Consider the following 17,281-nt stretch of genomic DNA (forward strand, 5'->3'; position numbering starts at 1 on the left):
TCTCTCTCTCTCTCTCTCTCTCTCTCTCTCTCTCTCTCTCTCTCTCTCTCTCTCTCTCTCTCTCCCTCCCCCCCTCTCCCCCCCTCTCTCTCTCTCTCTCTCTCTCTCTCTCTCATCTGAGGGCTCTGGTGCAGTGTTGCAGTACAGTCACTAAAAAGTAACAGACATATTAAAAAGAACACTAATAAAATATTTTTGGCCAAACTTTGTAAATCTAGGCCAAATAATCTGTTCTGAGTTGTATTATCTTTCATCCTAACTGACCTTTGATGAACAAGTATTAAGCATCTTGTGTGTGCAGAGTACTCTGCCAAGATAGGGTCAAAATTTTAGCTAAGAATCTGGGCTTGTCTTCATGGAGCTTACAGTCCAGAGTATATGACAGTCACTCAAATAACTCTGAAGGTGATAATGGTGAAAGTTGGCATTTCTATATCACTTCAGGGCTTGCAAAGAGGTAATGGTGCATAGTGGAGAAAGAGCAGGCCTCACAACCAGGAGAACATGAGTTCAAACCCTGTCCCTGATGCAGACTGGCTATGTGACCCTGGGTAAGTCCCTTCACCTCTCAATGTCCCGAGCCAGTTTCTAAGATTATAAGGTGAAGAGAAGGTGCCTACATACACTGGTAGAGGGAGTTCCTCATGCAATTAAATAAGTCCAATACCAAGCCTAAGGTATTACACACCACATTTCATTCAATTCTCATAGCAACTTTGTGAAGAAAGGGCCATCCACATTGTACCAATGAGGAAAATGGGGCTCAAAAAAGGTCAGTTGCCCAGGGTCACTAAGCAAGTGTCAGAAGCACTGTTTGAACCAAGTCTCACCTGGCTTCAAGGCCAAAGACCTTTCTCCTATAGTGGACACAATAATATGGGGCAGCTAGGTAGTACAGTAGATAGAGTGTAAGGCTTGGAGTCAGGAAGACCTATCTTTCTGAATTCAAATCTAGCCTCAGACACCTGTGTGACCCTGGGCAAGTCAATTAACTCTGTTTCAGTTTCCTCATCTGTACAATGAGCTGGAGAAGAAAATGACAAACCATTCCAGTATCTTTGCCAAGAAAACCCCAAAAAAGGGTCACAAAGAATCAAACATGACTGAAAAATGACTGAACAATAAAAAATACACAATAATCCATGTTCAGTCTATCAGAGAGGGTCAGGCAAGGTGTGGTGTGAGGTCCAAAGGAAGAAAAGTAATGTACAGAAAGAGAGGAGGGGGTTCTAGGATGCCTCCCTGAAGGTGGAACACGCTGGATTTCAAGTTTAGTCAAGCAGCCTCTGTAACAGTTCTCCTTGCCCCAGCCTCTCTGGGACAAGGGGAGGACCTATGATTTAATGGCATAGGGGACCCCCACATGAGGAAATTCCCTCTACCAATATAAGAAGGAACTGTTTCTGAAAGTTACAGTCTCACAGCTGTCTGAGGTCCTGAGAAGTTACATGACTTGCTCAGGGTCTCACATCCTATACATATGTCAGTAGCAGGACTTGAAACCAGGTTTTCCTGGCTTGGAGGCCAGCTCCCTCTACATCATGGCAGACTGTATCTCTAAAGATAAGTAATAATGATATGCAAACAAACAGCAAACAGTACTTCAATGAGCCAAGGGAGTACATTGGCCAGAGAATAATGGGCCCTTAATGTCTCAATTTGGTCATGCCAGGTTTCTAAAAGGACCAAAGAGATCATTTTCTCCCTTTTCAAAGCGAGTGAGGTTAAGTAGGTCACAAGCAAAGTTGGTCCTTTGGAAGTCATTTCCAAACGAAATTCTATCTGAAAAGCTTAGTGCTGAGTGGAGGCCCACGGTGATGTGCTGTGGCTTGTGGAAAATGCTTCCTGTACTGTGGGCTTGGGTGGCCAGCGCCTTAGAGCATGTGCCTAGAGGCTACTCTGAAGTCACTGGCTGAGCAAACGGGGTCTGCTGGCAGGCTCCGTGGAAGGACTCCAGAGGAAGAGAGCAAAGCGCACCGCAGGCTTCCTCCCTTTCGGCCAATGACTCCTGCTGGTCAAACTGCCCTGGTCCATTGTGATCGAGCACGAACTCTATGTAAAACTACACTAAAGCCAGTTGCAAGAGAGCCCGAATCCCTGAATCCTGGACTGTGAGAGGTGGAAGAGACCTTGGAGAGGGTCTAATCCAATCCCTTCATGTGGCAGGTAAGAAAACCAAAACCCAGAGAGGAGAGGGAGCAGCCAGAGGTCACCCAGCACATCAGCAGCATATCCGGAACAATTAGTCATTTTTGAAGGTTTCCAGGCTAGAGTTCTTTCTACCACTATGAATTACCTGTTAGCTGCAGAAAGGATAGAACTGGGAGCCAGGGAACTGGGTCTGACGTCCAGCTCTGCTATTCACTTGACGTGTGGCCGTGGGAAAGTCACACCAGCTCTCTGCGCTTCAGGTTGCTCAGCCGTAAAGTGGGGACGATTGTATCTGTTCTCCTGAGCTCATGGGGTTGCTATGAACAAAGGGCCACATAGAATGTCAGCTGTGGCCTCTGAAATCATAGGTTATGAGCCAGAAGGAGCCTTAGAAGCCATATGGAACATCCCATACATTGTACAGATGAGGAAACTGAGGCCCATAAAAGAATATGACCTGACCAAAGTCCCACAGGGAATAAGTTGACAAAGACAACATTTGAGTCCAGATTCTCTAATTCCCAAGCCGTTGCTTGGGAAGATGTTTGCCTGTAGAACGGGGGTTTTTTAATTGACCCCAAGAGGTCCGTGAAGAGATTTCAAGAAGTACATGAACTTAGATGTGAATAAATTATTTCTTTTCACTAGCCTCTAAATGAAATCTGGCATTTCCCTCAATTATTTAAAAACATTATTCTGAAAAGAGGTCCATAACTTCACTAGACTGCCTCTGGGGTCCAAGGCACAAAAAAGAGATTCAGAACCCTTGTTGTAGAATACAGGTTCCATAAGAAGCAAGGACTGTCTCATTTTGTCCTTGATTGACAGCAGATAGGCCTTTCCTAAGTCCCTGAGATCTGCTCTATGGCCAGTCACCTACTCCACCTCCATGTAAGGCTGGTTCCAGGGAAAGATGTCAGCTGAAATAGGGCATTAGGGGCGGGAAGGCAAGTCGAAGGCTTTCTGGGCTTTGAGTTGGTCCCATAGGCTATAATACATTCCACCCCTCCTCCCAACAGCATTGAAGACTTCTAGTTTTTCCAGACAGTTTTTCTGGGGCCATGAGGGGCCCCAGAATTCTCACACCTGACCTCAGGAGGTGGGAAGCCTGGAATCTGCAGCAAAAGGCCTCAGACCACTCACTTGTTCTGTTGGTCTTAGAAACCTGAGCTTTCTCCTTCTAGGATTGGCTCAGGCGTTCCCCTTCCTCACCCACCACAAGCCTTTCCTCACCCTTTCTTATTCTTTTCATTTTCCCCTTCCTCAAATTATGTAGCAAGAATGTCTCCCTGTTATGTCCCTCAAAAAGATGCAAGCTTTTTGAAAGTCAGACCTGCTTTTCAGGTGCCATTTACCTTGTACGCAGGAAACAATAAATAAATGTCTATTGAACCTGGTCCAGTCTAATCCCTTCTCCTCTTACTTCTTCAGACCCAGCAGACCTCTGGAACTGGGATGCTGCCATTCATTTCTATGCTACATCACCGCACCAAGCATCCCTCCCTCCATCCTTTCCTCATTTCATCCCTTGTGACTTCATCTACACCACCCAACTCAGGTCCATGCCCTGGTTTAATTCTGAACAAAGAAAGGCCCTGTGGAAAAGTAAATCCAGAAGAACTGGCAGGAAAGAGAGAAAAGAAAATCCCTCCCGCTGTGAATCAGTAGGCTTGGTTGTGCCAAGCCGTTCACATGCTAGGTTTGGGTGACTTGGCTAAAACATTAAAACTGTTCCCTGTGAAGGTCGGGGGGATTTAGACCTTGACCCTGGTTTCATTAACACCGTGCCCTGCAGGTTCCCCATGCGTTGCCATTAAATGTCAAGGCACCATGATGCGCAGAATGGAACGGAACCAGAAATGCCACTTGCGGTCCAGCCCTACCATGGATGGAGAAAGGAACACACTGCCCAACTAACGGTGTTCACGTTTCATCGTTTTATTCTTGGTTTTATACAGCTATATTTTACAATGCAGTGATGCGGTTTAGACACAGCCCAACCCTGTCTCCGGAGGACCTATATAATGCAAGCGTGACGCAGCATGTAATAAGACAAACATTCCCAAAGAGAGCTTAGTGAGTGCCAGCTTCAAGTCCCTGTGTCTGCCTGCGCCTCGAAAAGGAAGGGGGCTCATCTAGTCCATACATTGAAAACTTCCATGGAAAAAAGGCACCGTGAGTACACGTTGTACGGATATATACAAACTCAAAACTAGAACAAAATTACGCATTTTTTTTCCTTCTGCAGCTTTTTCGTGTTTTGTTTTAATACACACTTTTGTAAATTGTAAACCTTCACTTGCAAAAAAATACAAATACACTGAGGCGTTTTAGACAAAATATCTTCTTACTTACACAGATGCAATACTTAAAATATTTTGTAAGGGCTCTATCTCAATAAAGATTCTCAGATCCGTGTCTGCCCGCAGATACAAAATCGAGCCTTTAATGCAGTTTTATTTTTAATATATCTTTTTTGAGGTTTATATATATTTATTATATATATTTATATATATTTACAACTCTGCCATATATTCCTTCACCTTTGGTTAAAAAAATTAAAGCCCTCTCTTTTATAACATACTGAATTCTCTTCTTTTAAAAGAATGCACATTTACATACAAAAGAAACATCTGTTCCCACAAAACATATACATTCCTCATTTTTCAGAACGAGTCAAGTCAGATTCCAAAGCTTCTGTGCACTCCCCCATGGGGTGATGGGCAAAATGACCTTTCTTTTCATTTTTGACTGATACAGTTTCCCTAACACATAGGAGATTCAGCTTGTTGGTTGGTTTGTGTTTACGTTATGTCACTGGGTCAGTGGGAGGCTTTACATGTTTCTTCCCCCTGTGTCTTTCCCCGTCCCGCCCCGCCCCCCAACTCCAACCCCCTTTATGATCTGCACAAATGGATGAGAAGAGGCACTACATCATGGGATGAACATCTGTAAAGTGTTACAGTATCCTTTGGATAACTTCCAGAGAGGGGGCCCCTTTGCAACGCTCTCAGCAAGCCTTGGGTAGTTCCGGCGGCAGGTCGCCAGCAGAGACGCGGTACTGAACCTTGGTGTTGGTGATGGCACCGTGCTTCTGCCGCAGGTGAAGCCGCAGCTGGCTTTTGTGGCGGAAATGCAGGTTACACTTCTCACACTGGAGGGGAAAGCAGAAACAGTGGAGTCAAAAGACCCGGGTTAAGTCTTTCACCTCTCAGGGCCAGTTTCCTCATCTGAAAAATGAGGAAGCTGCGTTCAATGACTTCCACGGTCCCTGCCAGCTCTAAATCTGTGATCCTTTGAACGCTCACATCAGCCTCTCCAAAGGTCAACTCTTGCGGACGCTTTCATTTTCTTTCTTACCCGTACCTTGGGAGATATTTCCCACGGACTCCTCCCTGACAATCCCTTCCAGTAGGCTTAAAGAAAGATAGGGCCGTCCTGAAGATGAGCCTGAGTCCGATTTTCCGCTAAGATTTGACCAGGGAAGAGGCACCAGGCAGGTGCCTCAATATAGGGTCACTCCCTGAGGGGTTCATGACCTAACAATTCTGTAACCCTGATATCAGCTGAGGGGGAAGCCTTTCAAACGTATTTCTTAAAGGAAAAAGAAGACAAAGAAGTCCTTTATTTTAAGTTCTAGCCTGGGTTAAGATGGGGAAGAGGAGCTGTCAAACTAAAGAGATCTGTATTCTAATGGTCCCTCTTCCTACAATCCTGTCCTACCACTCGCTGTTTGATCTAAGGTAGGATACAAACTGTCTGGTCTAACTTGCTTGCCTACAATACTTACTCATTTAGTTTGGAATTGGGTCCTCTGCATGATGGGAATAACACATTAGCTTTCTTAAGGCAACACACTGGGGGATCAGTTAGTTAATTCAGCACCTGCTCTATGCCACACACTATGTTGTTTATCCTTTTCATTTCAAGAGCTGAGTCTATGAGTGGACTGCTGGACAGGTGGGCAGCTGGTGCTTCCCAACTTAATGTCACCAGCTTGAATGCTTGATAAACCATGATTCCTTATGGCAAGTCACAATACTAAGCCATGAGCAAAAAATCCATTTGAGAACCAATGATTTAGCTCTCCATATATGGATGTTTAGTAAATTTTTATTGAACAAATAAAAAAAACTTTAATTTAGTGCTTTCATTTTGTAGTATCAATATGGATACCCACTGATGGGGGGGGGTGGCTGAAAAAATCATGGCACACGGATGTAATGAAATCATATTGTGCCATGAGGAATTATTAATATAAAGGGCTTAGAGAAACAGGGGAAAATTTATATAACTGATGTAGACCCAAGTAAGCAGAAACAGAACAATTTATACAATGACCACAATAACCAAAGAAAGATGAAGACATCACTTCTCAGATTAATGCGTTGACCAGTCTTGACTCTAAAGGTCTGGTCATGACAATGTCCATTAAGTGCTTAATGAATGCATGTTGACTGTCTAACTCAGTAAGAAGGTGGTAAACAGGTATAGAATAAGGCCCACATTACCATATGTGCTCAAAGGTGTTAGGTTTATTTCCCTTTTTACCTAATTGTAATTTATTGTACATGGATGCTATATCGGCTAGTGGGGGGCCATGGTATAGGGAAATGCACGATGAAATTTAAAAAAAAACCATTAGTAAAACATTTTTCAGGGTTGGAGAAATGAGTGAATTCATTCACTGATTATCAAAGCCCATCCCTTTGCCTGTATATTTATGAATCTGTAGCAAGACCAAATTCTGATAGACTGTAAGTTGCTTGAGGTCAGGGGCTGTGTCACTTTAGTCTTTGTATCTCTAAAGCCTGGCAGAGTGCCTTGCACATAGTAGGTATTTAATAAATGCTTGTTACTTGATTGACTCCTAACCACTGTATCTTCTTACTTTCGTCAGCATCAGTCTCTAAGGGGGATGGAAATTTATACTTGTTATGTTCTCCTCAAAATTCTGGAGAGCCCTCAAACTTCTGGCAGAAGACCACTTCCACACTTGATTTCGTAACTGTGAGATCTCATTCCCTGCCAGACAAAGGTAGGCTGTGAACTCCCTATGGCTTGGCAAGTGGGCTGGTATAGCCACCTTGACAATGGCCATCTCTGCACCTAGCCAGATTGGCCCTCGATAGTAGTACGTCCCCCACTTCAAGGCTTTCCAGCTGGGGAGGGGCTGTAAGAGCTTCTGTTTGCCTGCCATGCCTTTGAGGCCCAGGATCTCCTCCGATGCCTGCTCCAGGAGGAGTTGGATGAAACCAAGTCAGGACACAGAAGGGGGCTCTAAGGCAGGCGATGTGGTCCTCCAGAGTGTGTGTGGACTGTGTCCATGGAAGGTCAACTTCCCTGTTCCCTTCCAAGTTAATTAATCAATAAGCATTTATTACTAAGTTAGGAGTTTTTAAACAGGAGTGCATAGATTTCACAGGGTCCACAAACTTGGATGGAAAAAATATCATCTATTTTCACCAACCTTTTGTTTTCTTTGTAATATTACCTATTCATTTTCTGCATTTAAAACTATTCTGAACTGGGCTCCATGGGTGTTACCAGTCTGCCCAAAGGGTCCATAACACAAGAAAGTGTAAGTACTCCTGTACTAAGTCCTATTCAAGGAGTCAAGGGCATGAAAACAAAAGGCAAAAGGTCCTGCCTTCAAGGAGGTTACATTCCAGTGAACGATTTGCTTGTCTCATCCTAAAACTGACTACTTGGATGGAAAGACCCTTCCACAGATTCCTACAAGCCTCCTTGGAGCTGGGCGAGCCCTTAGAGAGCACACATCATTGGAGTTCTTCCATTTTACAGACAAGGAACCTGAAACCCATCAAAACAAACCAAACCAAACAAAAACACCCTGCCCAAGATCTGCTGCCTCCGAATTCAAGGTTCTTTCCACAATATGCTTCAAGATGAGGCGAAACCCCTTGGTTGTTTCCCTCCCAAGCACTGGACAAACCCCATCCTCAGGAAAGCTTGTCAAACAGAAAGAAGAGGGCTCACATACATGGTAGGGTTTTTCTCCTGTGTGAATGCGCAAGTGGCTTTTGAGGGTCTGCAGGTGCCGGAAACGGGTGCCGCAGATCTCACACGGGTAGGGCTTCTCACCAGTGTGGATGAGCACATGAGCACGCAGGTGGGCCACCTGTCGGGGAAGAAGGAGGAATGTCAGCAATACGCCAACACAGGGGCCACAGCCCCGCTGCCCCAAACAGAAACACAGATACGGAGAGACAGACGGACAGACAGAGATCCGCAGACAGACAGGACCCTCCACTCACCTGGACGAATCTCGCTCCACAGGTCTCACACTTGTAGGGCTTCTCTCCAGAATGAATGCGAGTGTGGGTCTTTAGGTTGGCTGGCCGGTTGAACTGGGCTCCACAAATGTTGCACCGATAGGGTTTTTCCCCTGTTGCCAGAAAGAGAAAACGGAGGCCACATGGTAAGTGCGCAGTGCTAAGGCCCATCCAAACTACTGAAAGGCAGACACAACAGCAGACAGAATATTCCCTGGAGGTTAGGCTGATGAGGGTGAAATGGGAAGTCGGGATTTCTGACATCCCAAAGCAAAGGCGGTCAACCTGAGAAGCCATACCCGTGTGGACGGTCTTGTGGCTGGCGAGGTTGCCCTTGTAGCGAAAGGAGGCCTGGCAGCGGTCACATTTATAAGGCTTGTCGCTGTGAGTCTGCAGGGTGTGTCTTTTGAGGGACGCCTCCTCTGAGAAGCGGCAATCACACTCGTTACAGAAGAAAGCTCCATTTTCTGTTGAGGATGGGGAAAGGAGGGACCAGGGTCAGCGTGAGGAGGAAGGGCACAGGGGCCCCCAGAGGCCCAGCTGGCTCCCCCTCCCTGACACTAATCCTGAGCTGTGGTCTCCTGGCCCCCTCCACCCCACTCCAAGCACTCCTAGGGAATCCAGAGACTTGAACTGGGTTCGGAGGACGTGAAAGAATTGATGAGAGTGAAAGGAGACAGAAAGAAAGGAGAGAAGACAGGCAAAATCCACCCCCCTCCTTGACCCCCCCCAGCTGCAAAGCTCTGCCCCTTTCACGTGGAGCAAATAGCCAACGAAACGGCTTCCTTCCTTGTGCCACGTCAGTGGCTTGGTTTGTCTCGGTAAGTCATGTTTTAAAGGCACGTGCGCACACGCACACGCACACACACGGACATTTAACCTCTCCGTGCCTCATTGTCTTCGTCTGTTAAAGGGGGATAACCACATTTTACCTGACTACTTCAAGGATAGCTTGAGAAGATCAAATAGGGATTTTTCTTTCTTAATTAGAAATGGTGCAAAGAACATATTTCTGTCACCCAACACGGGTTGCCTCGTTGCAGCCAGAGGAGAGCGAATGGCTGAGCTACTGCCTGGAAAACTATGGGCTGTTCCCATGCTCTGGATTGGGCCCAGAGGCTCAGCCCTGAAACATTGCCTCAAGTCTGTACTATCTAGAGCAGCGACATGAGTGATGACCCTGAATGCTGCACACTGACTGTCTTGTGACGCGGCAGGCTTTACATGAAGGCCGAGGCGGGGCCACTGGGGGTGATTCAAATGACCCTCACGATCGCAGAGACCTGCTCTTGTCTGCAGAAAAGCCCGGGAAGCTCACATCAAGCAGCAGCCCCAAACTGGAGACAGAAGACAAATGCCCTTGAGGAGGAGGAGGAGGAGGAGGAGGAGGAGGAGGAGGAGGAGGAAGAAGGTGGCTTAGTGCTGCTGGGGACGGAAGCGGAGGAGAGTGTGGGGGAGGGTGCAGGACCTGGGAACTCACCACAGCTGGAGTCCGAGTACTCAGACTGGGTCTCTCCCATCTCCTCTGGGAAGGTAGTGCCCGTGGCATGAAGGCACATCTCCGAATGCTGTGGGGATTGGGAGCCACAGGAGCGGCATTTGGACGAGGGCAGATACAGCGGAGAATGTCCCTCTGTGCTGCTCCGTGGAGAGCCGGCCAGGGACCTGAGGGTCAGAGTGATGGGAGGCTCAATCGTGGCAAGCTGGGACTCCTCGGCCCTAGGCCTGAGAGCAGGGAAGCCCCCCAGCGCCCATCTCCTTTCCCTGAGGCTGGGGAGAGCGGCTCCTCTTGGCTGGACAGCTCCCACTCTCCTTCTCTTCCTTTCCTTTCCCTTCCCAGAATATCCCCAGCCCCTCCTTCGACACAAGGCCTTTCCTGACGGCATTGGTCAGCGTCACACATCCCCTCTTTCCTGGAGATACTTTACATCTACTTTGCATTTATTTATCTGGGCATAAGTATTCTCCAGGAGACTGACTGACCCTTGAGAGCAAATGGCTGTTCATTTTGTCCTTGAGCTTGTCCTTGGACCCCAGCACCTAGCCTAGTACCTGGCATAGAGTAGATGCTTAATGAATACTTGCTACATTTAGTCTAATCAGAGGTGGACAGTTCCTTCACTGCAAGTTGGCCACCCCCTAAGACTGGTTAATGTCCGTTGACTGGTAATATTTTGGTGTCCCAAGTTCCTCGCCCTGAAGAGAGCTCAGCTGCCCAGAGGACTGGCACGGACGCTAAAGTCTGCATTCTCCAGTACTGACCCCATGGGCATAGCCAATGAGCTCAAGACGCTGTACCCCCAGCCATCATGAGAGCCCATCCTTGCCTCCCAAAGAGCACCCTGTGAGCTCACCTGGTGACAATGTTGTTGAGCCTGCTGGCCTGCGATATGGCAGAGTCCTCCCCACTCACAGGCAGCTTGGTTGGAGAGCGGATGTTCAGATTTTCTGGTTCCAAGGGCTGCTGGCAGGTAGACGTGGGGACATAAGCTCGAGGTGAGAGGCGGCCCAGCTCAGCCTGCTCAGCCCCATCCGGCTTGGTGTTCTGGTTGAGGGAGTTGAGGACAATGAATTTGTACTTCTTCCAGTTGCAAGCCTTGGGGTCAGTAGGACTCTTGGCTGGGGGGGAGCCGGCACCTTGTAAGATGCAGGCATTCTTGCTGCTGCTGGACTCTGTGGGTGAGTTGGGCTGGCAGTCTGACTTCTGGGGACTCTGGGGGCTCACCAGGCCCTTGCGATTAAGTGGGGCATTAGGAGGTTCGAAGTGCAGGCTGATCTCATCCTCAGAGGAGGTCCTCTCCTCCTCCTTGCCAGGCTTGTCACAGGCAAAGTATGAGTTGTTCCGGGCAGACGGGGCAGCCGGTTTGGGGCCTGCCTCAGTCACACTGTAGTGTACCTCACTCCGCACCTCCTCCGGAGTAGCCTCTTTAGGAGAGTAGATGCTAGCATGGCACATGTTGGCAGAGACCTCCATGACAGCCCGGTTGTAATCCGTAGGGAGGGGCCGGGTGTTATCACAAGAGGGGACCCGCTCTTTGGGGTATGGGTTGGCCCTGGGTAGGTCAGCCATGGGCATCCTGACATCCCTCAGTTCCTCATCGAAGAAGCTGTTCACTGGGAGGTGGCCATACACGGGATAGGAAGCTGGTGACGCAGTCAAGCCATTGTAAAGGCCGGGAGCAAAGGCTCGTCCGTCACAGAGGGGCCCGTTCCGCAGGGGGCCGTTGCTATCGGCCGCTTCGCGGCTCCGATACGCCATGACTTCTTGGGGCAACAGCATCCGGCCAGCCAGATACTCATCCCGAGGAGGCTTGATGGCGGACACCATCTCTGCTTCACTGTTTAGAAGAAAGGAAGGGAGAGCATCCCGTCCCCCGGGAGAAAATGGTCACGTGGATTCTTTCCTTCAAAATCCCATTTTTATACTTAAACCAAGCAGATCGATCCTTGTTCTGGTGCTTCCACTAACTAGCCGTGACAACTTAGGCAGGTCATTGAAGTGGGCTTCATCTGCCCAGCTGCTCTCTGTGGTCCCTCCTAGCTCTAACCCCCCCCCCCCAGCTGGCTGTGGGACCGGCTGTGAGGAGGTACCAATTGCTGGCACATCACTTCTGTGCCATCTGAAGGGTTTCTAAGACTCCAGTGCGTGTGCTAGTCCTGTCTACCAAACCAGATGATACGGCCTGTTCCAAGCACATGTGGAAAGCGCCCTAATTCTGGCTCCTGTCCCTCCCCACCCAGCGTCTTGCACCCTGAGTATGAATGACTTGGTCTTGCCAGGGAATGGGACACCAGCTTCTTCCTCGAACCCAAAGCAGGTGCTTCCATATCAAGTCCTGGAGACTAGCCAGGAAGAGCCAACGCTAACCTTACCCTCTGTCCATCAATGCCTTCCCTCCACAAGCTCCCCAGGGCTCTTCACAAAGCCCCGGAGCCAAACAGTAGATCAAAAGGGATCCCAAAAGAAGGGACCCTTCTCTGAAGCAAACTGTGTGGGTTTCCAGCTGTGGAGTCCAAGGACTGTGCTGAGGTCCCAGGTCCTGCACCCTCCCCCACACTCTCCTCCACTCCCATCCCCAGCACAAGGGGGGACTCACCTGGCTTTGATGAACTTTCGGCACGTGTCCACAACGTGCTCCATCTGCAGATACATGGCGGTGGCCATCACTGCCATGATATTCCCCTCACGGAGATTCAGGCGGGATGTGTACATGAAGTCCAGAAGGATACAGAAGCCCTCCGGGTTGATTTCAGGGTCAAGGTTGATCACATTCAGGTTGCATTTCAGCTGGTCAGTAAAGATGCTATAGAACAGGCCGCTGCCAAAACAGAGACAGAAAGATGTGACGCTCTGCGCTCTGGGGTGGCAAGGTGGCATGCCACCATGATACTACTAGGTTATATGCTATGAACTTTGTGACATGGTACTATGCTAGATGATGTGAAACCATGTTCTATATAACAGTATGCCATATCATATAAAATATAATAGTATAATATATTACTATATTATGGAATATAATAGTATGTCATATTAGAGAATACATAGTATTTCAGTAAAATGTGAGGTCTACATGTGTACCTATTTGGCCAGTCAAGCTATACTCTGTAAGAGACACACACACACACACACACAGAGTGCCATAGTAGATAAAGGACCAGATTTGGAGTAAGAAAGCCTGAGTCCCACCTCTGCCAGACTACCTGCCTGACAGGGCCTCAGTTTCCTCATCTGTACGTGAGGAGGCTGGACTTAGGTGTCTCCTCCACCTCCAGGCACAAGCTGCACAATGAACAGAGAGCCTCTCCAAGCTTTGCTAGGCTGTCCCGTATACGGACGGTCTGTGTCGTTGCCTTGCCAGCCCTGGGACCCTGAAGAGCTTGGGCTCGGCTGGAATAGCTTCGGAAGACCCAGACGCTCTGCTGTGCCGTGGTGCCATGTCAGGGGCTGTTACTGGGGGCTCATCAGTTCACTCAGAGGCTCATGCCAGCCCGAGCATGCTCCTCCGGTCCGGTCCCCAGTCCCCTGTGAGAGCACTCCATCAGTCACGGGGCTTCTACCACTCCAAGGCCAGGCAGCCCAAGCGCTGATGCCCTGGCTCCATCACCCTCTCACCTGCACGCCATGAGAACGGTCTTGTGGGCCCGGAACTGTTCCCGGTTGACTACGATGACGACATCCGTCAGGATATCTCGGCTCCGCAGGCGATTCAGGTTGAGGAGGACGTCGCTAGCGTGGCGGGTGAACTGGATACAGCTGTCTGCCGGCGAGGCCATCTTGTTTCTACCTGAAAAAGAAGGGGACGGGTGACGATGACTGGTTCCCAGAAGCTTTCAGACGTCACTACCACAGCTGCCACAAGGGGGCACAGTTCACTAAAGAAACGGTCTGCATACTCAAGTGTTTGGAGTTGGGACCCAGGGTCATTCTGTCCCTCCCTTAGGCCCGAGGTTTCTCTATCATTCGTCTTCTGTCGCTTTTTCCGAGGTGTTCCTGAGTTAGGTTTAGTTATATGGAACTCTTAGGTGGAGCTGTGATTTCATAAATGTGGACACTGAATCCGGTAATGCAGATTGTGTGTCCCATGGGATTCTTGTCCATATCTTCCCAGAAATCCTCCACAATCTACCCAACATGCCCTGGTCCTTCCTCTATGCCTCTTGAGCTTATGTGCATACTAATGCCCAGATAGATGAAGAGGACAAGACTGTCCCAGACTAGTGAATATACATTTCACATGCAACTTCTAATTGATGGGATAACCCAAAGTTGAAAAAGGAGAGGAGATGGAGGGGCTCTTCTCACTTCATGAAGGGACTCACTTCTCACTCATCAGTACAACAAATATTTAACCAAAATCCCACTAGCCCACAGTAGGCTGATGTGAATCCACATGTTGACCAAGGCTATGGGAAACTTTCTGTCCATAAAGTATTAACAGCAAGAAATTCCATTTACATACCCAAAGCCTCAATTCACAGTTCAAGACTTCTTTTAAAACCTGTGGGAAAGAGAAAAGGGAAATTGATTCACACCTGCTAATCAGCCAGTATAGTCTTATGTAAGAAACGTCATTTTTGTTTTTAGGCTTAGACAGACAAGCAGATTCTAGCCAGGGGAACTTTCCACACTAAAACTAGGTATGTTCTCCAGCTATTTACTTTTTGAAACAATACCAGCAGACATGCCACGGTTCTTCTTTACCCTTTGAATGAGGGTCTCTCTCAACCTAAGAACTGGGCAGCATCCAGTAGTGACTTAACAAACAGGGATCAGAAAACAGGCAGTAAAGCTTGAAAGCACAATCACAATTCTAATACCACCTGATCCTTAGGACAACCAAGTGAGATAAAGCAGGGCAAGCATGATTATGTCCATTTTGCAGATGAGGCAATAGAGGGCCAGAAATGAGAAGTGACTGGAGCATAGTCAGACAGCTAGATGTGACTGGCACCAAAACTTGAATGTCTGGACTCATTTTCCAGCATTCTCTTTTCATCATGTGGACACTGCTAGGAGCCAAGGCATTAAAGGCTTAAAAAAAAAAAAAAAAAAGACTCCCCCACCCTCTCAAGTTTACAGGACAGTTACAGCTTCTCCAGTCCCATGATACAAACTACCTCTTCCCTTCCCACCCTGGCCTAAGAGTCTCATACAAAGCATTAGGCTGTGGTCTTGTAAATTGTTGCCACCTACTGGTTCAACTCTGGATTAGACTAGGGTGAAAAAGACCCCTCCTGCTTAGGGATTCTTTCTACTTTGCCTACTAGGTTCGTAATTGGTCCTTTTCAAAGGTGGCTTAAAAATCAGAGGTAGCGGGACACTGAGGGAAGGAAAGAAGTAACTAGTAAATGTATTTTTACTGTGCCTCAGCTGAGCACTAGAACCTTCTAGATTAATAAAGTCGGCTTATGGGTTGTATTCAACATGCCAATTTAATTAAATTCCTCTTGGAAATGTCACAGAACATTAGAACTGGAAAGGATTGTAGACACAAAGAGCCAGTACTAGAAGGGCCCTCAGAGGCCATCAGGTTCAACCCCATCATTTCATAGATGAGAAAACTGAGCCCTAAGGAAGTTAAATGACTTGCCCAAGGTCACATACATCCTCAAGTTATAGATAACAATGCTGACAGCCAAATATCTTTCCCTTTTTACCTATAGGAAGTTGGTGAGTGGCAGAATCAGGATTAGAAGGCTTTTTAAATCAGTGAGAGAAAACCCAAATGATATGGCATCTTCCCCAGTGACATGACTACCAAGGGAAAAGTGGAGAATCAGCTGTTTCCTTGAACCTTCAGACCCCAGTCTATCTCTCTGTATCTCCCACAGAAAGCTCTGTGCTCTTTTCAAGTTTTAAAGCATGGATGAAGGGGTTTGAGGCTAGAGAAAGGGAGGCCAGACAGGTGCTAAAGAAAAGTTAACACTTAGCTATATGTCCAGCACTCTGCCCACTGTCACAGTCTCCTCCCGGGGTGGCAACAGCTAGGTCTGCACTGAGGTACAGCAATTTCTCATAGAAATACACACTTCAAAGTAGTACTAAATCCAGGGCTCTGCTTACTCATTGGATATATTTATATGTCTTCTGTCCCAACTGTAGGAGATCCCAAAGCAGCAGGTTAGACTGTTTACATGAAATGGAAAATTCAGGCTTTTCTGGGTGAGGTCTCTTTTTTGTCCCCTCTCTCCCCTCCCCCTAAGAAGCAATTCATGGGTGGGGGTGGGGGTTCCAGACTGGAAAACATTCCCAAACCAAGGTTCTGCAATGACCACGCACATAATTGTTAGGGGCTGCCAGTCTTTAGAGGTCCAGGCAGTTCAGAATTGGTGGGCTTGGCTAGTGGCTGCCCACAACTCAGCTTTCCTGACTCAGAGCTTCCAAAGCAGGTCCAGCCAGGGGGGCTGACTGACGGAAAGGACTTCCCCAGCAATACTTCAAAGAGGGAGAAGGCCATAGACAAAGAGTCAAACTCATCCTTTCCATCCTCTCCCGGTCCCCGCACCCCACCCGCCCACAAACACCTCCTTCTTCCTCTCCAGCTTTTCCAGGTCACCAAAGCCAGGGTTTTCAGGGATTTCTTTCTTCACCTTCCTTTGGTACCCTGAACTTCAGCCCCAGAGGGCACCTCCACCTCCCACCCCCTTCTTTTTTTTGGAAGAGTAAGCTGCGCCCTGCAGCAGATAAATGTCCAAGTCCCAGAGCTCTGGACCCCCGAATTCCACGCACAATCCCCTTCTCTAGGCAAACGGAGGATGCCGACACTTCCCTAGCTCTCCCCTCCGTAGCCTCCCCACACCACAGTACCTGGCTGCCAGTGACCTCCCACCCCTGGGGTTCTGCCGGCTCGGTCCCGCAGCCGCCGCCTTGGCAGCTGCGGCAGATCCGCGGAAGGAGCTGGGCTAGTGTGACATAATTCGCTCAGGCTCAAATCAAACTTTCTGTGCATTTTTTTCCTCCCTATTTTACCGCGTCAAGCTGGGGAGTGGTGGGGGGCAGCGAGGGGAATGTCACAGCCGTCCCATTCCCGGAATGGAGTTGATTGAAACTAGGCGGATTTCAGGGAACCCTCCCCGCCTATCGCTAGCTCCAACCAGAAGTAACTTTCCAGGAAGTAGCCCGAGGTGAAGTCGTTAAGCAGGCTAAGCCGGCGGGCAGCGGGTAGCGGGCAGCGGGCAGCGGGAGCCCGGGAGCAGCGCGGCGTAACCGCTGCCCCCACCGCTCGCCTGGTGGCTCTCTCGTCTGTCTCTGTCCCTCTGTTTGTCTCTGTCTCTATCACTCTGTCTCTCTCTCTCACCCTCTGACTGTCTTTCTCCCAGTCTGTGTCTCT

General features: G+C 48.4%; 1 protein-coding gene across 4 annotated transcripts in view; it reads right to left on the reverse strand.

Moving 5' to 3' along the window:
• Positions 1-4,073: 4,073 nt before the first annotated feature.
• BCL6 (BCL6, transcription repressor) overlaps positions 4,074-17,281 on the reverse strand; it is a 23,045-nt gene continuing 9,837 nt past the window's right edge. Inside the window, exons 1-10 of one of the 4 annotated variants that reach the window (XM_027848753.1) lie at positions 16,759-17,088; positions 14,411-14,449; positions 13,564-13,735; positions 12,545-12,766; positions 10,802-11,785; positions 9,928-10,112; positions 8,747-8,914; positions 8,430-8,560; positions 8,156-8,293; positions 5,162-5,305 (exon numbers count right to left, since the gene is read on the reverse strand). In XM_027848753.1, the coding sequence (XP_027704554.1) occupies positions 5,162-5,305; positions 8,156-8,293; positions 8,430-8,560; positions 8,747-8,914; positions 9,928-10,112; positions 10,802-11,785; positions 12,545-12,766; positions 13,564-13,724 (2,133 nt within the window). In that variant the 5' untranslated portion in view covers positions 13,725-13,735; positions 14,411-14,449; positions 16,759-17,088. Of the gene's footprint in view, positions 5,306-8,155; positions 8,294-8,429; positions 8,561-8,746; positions 8,915-9,927; positions 10,113-10,801; positions 11,786-12,544; positions 12,767-13,563; positions 13,736-14,410; positions 14,450-14,609; positions 14,975-16,758; positions 17,089-17,281 lie in introns of those variants that run through there. The other 3 variants (XM_027848751.1, XM_027848752.1, XM_027848754.1) reach the window with 3 other exon arrangements.

The sequence above is a fragment of the Vombatus ursinus genome, unplaced genomic scaffold (assembly GCF_900497805.2).
Source record: "Vombatus ursinus unplaced genomic scaffold, bare-nosed wombat genome assembly UNPS02006874.1, whole genome shotgun sequence".
NCBI lineage: Eukaryota > Metazoa > Chordata > Mammalia > Diprotodontia > Vombatidae > Vombatus > Vombatus ursinus.